The sequence below is a fragment of the Agrilus planipennis genome, unplaced genomic scaffold (assembly GCF_000699045.2).
Source record: "Agrilus planipennis isolate EAB-ADULT unplaced genomic scaffold, Apla_2.0 scaffold113, whole genome shotgun sequence".
Lineage (NCBI taxonomy): Eukaryota > Metazoa > Arthropoda > Insecta > Coleoptera > Buprestidae > Agrilus > Agrilus planipennis.
Genome location: NW_020442452.1, coordinates 252,505 through 259,998, shown reverse-complemented (window position 1 = coordinate 259,998; position 7,494 = coordinate 252,505). Strand labels below are relative to the sequence as shown.

At 29.5% G+C, this 7,494-nt stretch overlaps 2 protein-coding genes across 10 annotated transcripts in view; both read left to right on the top strand.

The window, feature by feature from the left end:
• Window positions 1-282: 282 nt before the first annotated feature.
• LOC108737015 (V-type proton ATPase subunit G) lies at window positions 283-1,309 on the top strand. The gene is made up of 3 exons (XM_025980522.1): window positions 283-484; window positions 761-960; window positions 1,089-1,309. Exons 1-3 carry the CDS (start codon window positions 403-405, stop codon window positions 1,155-1,157), a joined length of 351 nt encoding a protein of 116 aa, XP_025836307.1. The 5' UTR covers window positions 283-402; the 3' UTR covers window positions 1,158-1,309.
• A 1,349-nt stretch (window positions 1,310-2,658) lies between these two features.
• The window catches only part of LOC108737031, a 49,154-nt gene continuing 44,318 nt past the window's right edge, over window positions 2,659-7,494 (top strand). For 7 of the 9 annotated variants that reach the window (XR_001937801.1, XR_001937802.2, XR_001937805.1 and 4 more), the window contains exons 1-2: window positions 2,659-2,919; window positions 3,054-3,070. The gene's annotated coding sequence lies outside the window, so the exon portion shown is untranslated. Of the gene's footprint in view, window positions 2,920-3,000; window positions 3,071-7,494 lie in introns of all 9 variants that reach the window. The other 2 variants (XR_001937803.1, XR_001937804.1) reach the window with 2 other exon arrangements.

Sequence of the window (7,494 nt, the reverse complement as noted above, 5' to 3'; positions counted from 1 at the left end):
AATTTTTTTTTCTTGGAATCCGATAATTAAATAGAACTACATAATATATTCTTTAAAACCAAACGCAAAGTATGTGTGATAACCGAAAACTAGGCCCGGAATTGCAATGTTGCCTAGGGCCCGCTTTAGTTTTAGTCCACCACTGTTAGACATCTATGGTCTAAGTACAAAATATAACTTAAAAGCATTGATTACAATTGACAATAGCGCCCTCTGCGTCACGAGAATAATATTGAAGTTGATTATTTAAGGACGCGCTATACGGTATATGTTATATATATATGATCATATGATCATTGACCAATGTTGATCATATGACAGATGCGATTTTGTAGGGGTGTGTAGATGTGAATTGTGTTTCGATTAGTTATATCAGAAATAAGTGTTTAATTTTGCTTTAAAATGGCAAGTCAAACTCAAGGAATACAACAATTATTAGCAGCGGAGAAAAGAGCCGCCGAAAAAGTAGCAGAAGCACGAAAACGTAAGAAAAATCGTTTTTTGTTGCTATACTTTTTACTTTAAAGTTTTTCATTTATATTAACAAGTCGTTTATCTTAGAAACAGTTTTCAGTGAATATAATAAATTATTGAATATTTATAAATGAATTCTTCAGAAATGCAATTAATATATACTAATGAACACAATATCGATGTGTATTTTATTTAATAGTAATATACTTGTTACCTGTTTTCAAACAATCTTATCTTTCTTCTTTTTATCACACTGCATTAATATATATTAATTTTTTAACAATAGGTAAAGCTAAACGGCTAAAGCAAGCTAAAGAAGAAGCTCAAGAAGAAATTGAGAAGTATCGTAAAGAAAGAGAACGTCAATTTCGAGAATTTGAAGCCAAACATATGGGATCTAGAGAAGATGTGGCAAGTAAGATCGATCAAGATACAAAACGCAGAATAGATGAAATGAATCGAACTATAGCAAGCCAAAAAGAACCTGTAAGTTTAGGTTTACCTAAAACCACCTACTTTCATTTGTTCACATATAATAGACATATTCTTTTGTTTTTTATGTCTTTTACTTAACTACCGAGTTATATAATTTTTAATTATAATTTTGGTTGCAGGTTATTCAAGAAATGTTACAGCTTGTGTATGATATCAAGCCAGAGATTCACAAGAACTACCGCATTTAAGCATTTATGAAGTACTTCAACTTACTATTTGTAGAATTGATATATTCAGATTGTTTGAAAATAATTTAGCATTCCATGTATTATTGTTGTTAAACATAATAAGAAAAAAATGTATTAAATAAAGGTTAGTAGGTGTTTGGATGTTAGGTCAACCTGTTGTTATGGCCTTTAATATGTAAATAATAATAAAAATAGTGCAAACAACAGATATATTTTGAGTGTTTAGTTCAAGTTAAACATGACACAAAATTTCAACGAGTTCATAACAAAAATAATTATAGTCGTGTAGCTAATTCATATTTTTATTTGAATAAGTTTTGCGGATTCCCCATGCATATCGAATATATCTCAATTAGGGTGTAACAGGTATCGTTCGACCACCAATGTGACGCGAAGAATTTGGAGTTCATTGTATAAGCACTAACTACATTGTGTCCCTATTTAGGGTTCTGTAAGCTTACCCCCTCCCCCATACCCATAATTTACTTTTAGATGCTTAAATTGCGCTAATCGTCTCTTTTATTATTAATTATTCGTTTTTAAACTTTTTACTTTTAATTAATCAATTAACATTCACTATCGTTTTTTTTTATTATAATTTACGGTTGTTTGATTACTGAAGCGCAAGCTTTATACGTATAACAACGTACTTTCATCAACTTTTATTTTTACTATTTTCTTTATATGAATCAACAAACGAAATAATAATGTAATTTAGGTTTAACAAACGATTTCCTATCGATTTAGTGTAATTAAATTGAAAAAATGATAAAATAAAACTTAATTGACAACTTCACATTTAATATTTAAATTGTTAATAACTAAAAAACTAAATCAACAAAAAATAAAATTTCATCAACAAATCGTCAACAATTGAATTACCTACAGCGATAAAATATAAAACAGAAATATATATTTGCCAACTTCACATAGCCCTGTCGAGAGATGAACGTGACATCACGAGTGATGGTTCGTTGTTAGCGGTAAAACTCGGTTTGATCGTCTGACTGACCATTTGTCATTTTTATCAGCAAAAGTGAGCCGTTAGCCACGGTTTTGTATTTACTTAGAAATGACATCAATTTAACATAAGCGCATAGTCGGGAGCGGAGAGACATTTACCATCTCGTCAATTTTTGACGAACATCTCTTAAAAAAAAAAGGAACTAACTCTTCCGACCTCTACGCCAACTATTTATGGGGGTTGGTCATGTTCTAGAATGATCCAGAATACGACGTATAAAATATCTGGTCTTTGTTACTATGTATGTTGGGTTACCTAAAACATGTGACAATATATACATAAACTGACTTTACTTTTGCACAAATAAATACGAGTTTCCTTCCTTTCATAGTCTAATTAAAATTAAACTATCTATGAATTAAACACTGTTAAATTAGTAACCCTACGTAAATTATAATCGAACACAACTATATATATGGAATAAGGGATTATATACGGTATACACTACCACCCATAGACAGTGTTTTGATCAATAACTAAGAAAATATTGTTTGGTCATACTTGGTAGAATTTTCCTTGTTTGAAATAGATCTATAATTGCATTAATTGTGTCAAGATTATAATTATCATTAGCGTAGCGTTGGTGGTTCGCTATTTTCATATATCTAGTGGAATGAGAAAGAATATTAAGAAGAATAATTGCGTCACTGTTCCATTACGTACGTGTCTGTAGCAGTACGAACTGTACTAAACAATGGTTTGCAGTAAAAAAATACGTAGGCGATGACAATAAAATAGGTAAAAACAAAAATAAAAATAAAATACCTATCTGTTCATTTTACGAATGCTCAAGGTATATTATTTTGAAATAACTCATAGGGCTGAAATTTGTTTTGTTAAAAAATTAAATACAAAATTTCTGTTCCATGCAGCTTTATTATGGAAAAAGGTAATTATTTTTTTCATTTAGTATATGTAGGTATAATTGTAGTATGCACGACCAGTACATGATTAAGTATATTGCTGCATGTAAAATTTTTAGATACCTTACATTAATAAATTATTTTGTCTAAATGCCGTAATATTGTCAAATTTATAATACGTTTAGGAGCTTAATTATTACTATTCAGTTGTAAAGCAAATATTGAAACATAATAAAATACAAATTTCTACTAAAAGCTTAAAGAACTTATCAATCAACTCATGATGACAGCTTATGTTGAAGTTCATGTTACATGTACTGCAAGACAAAAATAACGCATAAATTTGGTACCTGCAATTAGTATTAAAAAATTGAAAAAAGCGGCTAAAGAACATGCAACATGTAATTAGTAACTAGGCAAACAAAAGGTATATATTGAGAATGAATAGATATAAAAGCACACAACAGTCAACATCAACCAGGTACTAGTAGTAAAAATTCATATTGAAACAGATATGTAGCAATCAATAGCAATAACAGTCTTAATTACAATTAATTCATCATCTTAAGGTCTTCTGCCTGAAAACTGAAAGGGTATATACCTTCACTTGTTCCATAGAGATAATACAGTTAGATTAGGCAAGTCCTATTAGTCCCTGTAAGTTACTGTGAGCCATGAGATAAAAAATGGTGGGATCCTGTGTCTCTCTGACTTTATTTAACGGTTTTTGATTGACCATCAAGTTTTTTTCGTTTCTTTTAAGACAGCATATTTCCGCGGGAAAAAGCTAGTTTCCTGTAATCATAACGGTACTCCAATTCTATTATCTATGCAATCTTTGCAATTCTAGAAAACTAGAGCAACTTTCGTTTGTTTGTATAAAAATATTCCAATCTAAGTATACCTCATATCTCAGAAGGTCCTACCAACTTACCTCCCCTATGGCTGTGTGAAGTTGGCAAATTAAAATTTGTTTATTACATTTTTTCGATGTTATTTGATTTCTGACGATTTATTAATCATTGATTATGCAATTTCAGTATTTGTTGATAATCAAGTTTTTAGTAATGGGCTTGTTCCGTTGGTTTTAACTAGGTTGCCTCTGTTAACATATCACAAGTTGATACATTTATGATTATTGCCTATTTTAATAATAATAAAGAATACCCACAGGAATGAATTGAATAAAGCGGCAGTGATACCTACGTTATTAGTTTAATAACTAATTATTTATTAATAATGGTAGTGCATATTAAATAATTTCAATTCTACTTAAATCTAGCATAAATAACAATAAAATATTCCTGTTTAATTATGACTATTTGAATGTATTAATACTATATATTTTACTCCTGTTAATCTATCAAATGAGCAAAAAAAGGAATGGTATAAAAAGGAAAAGTCATTGGTCTTATTTCAAAATAAAAAAGTTGGAAGTTCTTATTGCTTATTTTTGAATACAAACTTTGATCTTTATTATAAAAAGGTATAAGGTAAGGGATCGATAGTAAGAATTATTATTTTGCCTTTTATTCTTATTTAGTTTTCTCTAAAAAAATCCAATCGACTTATGACTAATGACAATACCTATTTTATAAAATATTGTCTAAAATAAGTTCTGTACGTGGGCACGTCTTGTGTATTATACATGTGGGTGACATTACAGCAACTGGAATTACTTTGTAAACTAAAGACTAAAATTAGGTATATCGGAAAACAAATTAAAAGAAAAAATTATAATGCACTATCAATACTTCTAAAAAAACGCTCACAACCAAAAATTCAGCTTTTTTTTTGGTATTCGAAAACGTTTTTATTTAATTCTCCCCCTTTTTAAGATTTTCATATAAAGATAGTCCTCTTTAACTTATATTTAAAACAAAAACCTTATAAAATTTCTTGGTTTTCACAGATAAAGTCGTATCCCTGTTTGGCATGTTGCCGTGCCATTCTCTTTAGCTTTTAGTCGGATGGCAAATAAATAATTCATTTATCCGAAGCATGTGTTTTTATTTTGTTCTTTATATTCTGAAATTATACAATACTAACAAGCACTTTTTGATGCCATATAGAATTAAACTGTGTATACTTACAAAGAATACTCCGTAAATTCAGTTTGTAACATGCTTGTAACGACTAATAAGCAGCATTGAGTCTATGCGTATAATGACGTAGAAGAGGCACTTTGTTATTGTTTTTAAGATTCTAAACGTGCGAATAAAATTTGATTTTATGCAGATCTCTAATTTTTCACTTGCACTTTCGATTAATGAATTAATAAAGAATTAGTAATTTAAATGTTGAGCGCGAAGTTGACAAATAAATTATTTTCGATTACACAGTGTGTCAATTTTCCTGGAGGCAACCTAACTTCACTTTTGCATATGGAATGCTCCATTTATTATTGCATTTTTGGATTCCTCGTTAAATTTGAATAACAATTTGTTAAGCATATGTTGTCTAAAATACATCAATCTCCATAAAATTCGCACTAAATCAATAAACAGGCTGTTGCAGTGCTCTGGACCATTTTGAACATCTCCGAAACTAGAAAACGTATGAAGTGCTACCTTTATAGGCAGCTTCTGAAAGAAATGACCTACTATTAACGCAAACATGTTCTTTTTAAATTCATTGAAATTTACCACATCCAAAACAAACTATTTCGAATTAGCATAACTATTTTTTTTTAAATAGAATGCCATATTTTTGGCGTGCTCATCATGTGCAAAATTTAATTTTCTTTCGTCCAATATAGGGTTGTTACTATATACAGCTAATACTTTTTGAGAAAATTAAACTCTTTCAAACATTCAGTGTCTATTATCGTGGCTTCTTGAGCGCTTCTGTACTTTAGGAGGACAAGCTGTTTGCCTTAGATGAGTTGTAATCTTTATCCAGGACAATTACTTGAGCACCTTATAAAGGTAACGGGCCCATCTAAAAAAATCAGCCGAAGATGATTATTAAGAAAAGTCTGGATAACTCAAAATTTCATCCCAAGAGTGCCTTCAACCACTTAATTTAAATTTTCCCTAACAGGGTCATTATACGTTATTAAAATCAAAAATATAATACACAGAAAAGACATTGAAATTTAAGTTAAATATTTGAGACTGAATAATAAAATAGATAAAATTATCAAGTTTTGTTATATATAACTGATTCCTTGTTTTGTTAAATGTTTAAAGTAAACTCAACTAATAATGCATAAGTTACTTGATAAAATGAGCAATATCACAATACAAAAAACTCAATTGATGATTAAGCAAAAACATAAATGGTTTAGAGGGGAAAAACAGGAAACGGTAACTTTTTTTTTTTGATATCACATCTACTCAATCCACGTTTCTCTCAACAAAAATCAGGTACTAAAAAATCTTTAGCATTGACTAACACTAAAGTGGATTTAAAATATTTAGCAGCTGTTATGAAATAATTTTTACTTTTAAGATATTATGAAGTGATACAAAAAATTTTTTTCCATGCAAAATAGATACAAATAAATTATTTAAATTGTGTAATGGCACGCGATAATTATCTGTTTAAGAGCGATCTTTCGTTGATATTAAATTTTGCCGAGTTCTTTAATAAAGTTATGGTATGGAATTGTTTGCGCAGAGATCACAAAACTAATTTCAAGGACCAAGTGACGCAAAAATTTAAGAACCAATCAATTACACAGACAATTAATTGAAAGCTAATAAACACAAATAATCCAACAAACCTAATATAAAAGTAACGCTAGTTTTCGTAGAAAAAGAACGTCACAACCAGAAGTGAAGACGATTTGCTAATTGCGTTTTGTTTAATGACATTTCCACTCTTCCAAAACATTTTATTATTTGCTGAGTTAAAAACTTTTAGAAATGATAAATTCTAATATAAACTGATATCTATCGATCAAATTTTTTTTACGAGTAAAAATTACTTAAAATTTATTGAATAAAATTTCATTATAAAATTCTCAAAAAGCAAAGAGATGCAGACACTATTATAAACCATCACTAATTACTTCCTTAAAAATATTAATACAATTCTAGAATCCTAGGAGTGCTCTTATTCATTTTGTTAGTAATAATACCTTGAAAGTGCTCCTCTTCATTCTCCGTAAATCAATGAAACTTACAAATACTAATGCCTGAAAAACATTATCTCAAACATACGTCAAATCGGTCATGTTATATGCATCCGTATTATGATGAACTTATCGTCAGTCAGTTTCAATCACACTTGAACGAACACAACATAGATTTATTAGATGTAACAGGTCAATTGAAAAGTCCCCGGCCTAAAATAGTAAAACACATTTTTTTTGCAAAATTCGTTTTTTTTATTCAACATAATTCCCTTCAAGGGTGATACACTGATTATAGCGATCCTCCAACTTTTCGATACCATTTTTGTAGTACGATTTGTCCTTTGCTTCAAAATAGGCCTCAGTTTCGGC

What these genes read in the sequence shown, in the direction of transcription:
- LOC108737015 (XM_025980522.1), top strand. Translation starts at nt 403, where the DNA reads ATGGCAAGTCAAACTCAAGGAATACAACAATTATTAGCAGCGGAGAAA. An exon ending in AGTAGCAGAAGCACGAAAAC is followed by an intron (nt 485 to 760) that starts GTAAGAAAAATC and finishes TTTTAACAATAG; the next exon opens with GTAAAGCTAAACGGCTAAAG. An exon ending in TAGCAAGCCAAAAAGAACCT is followed by an intron (nt 961 to 1,088) that starts GTAAGTTTAGGT and finishes TTTTGGTTGCAG; the next exon opens with GTTATTCAAGAAATGTTACA.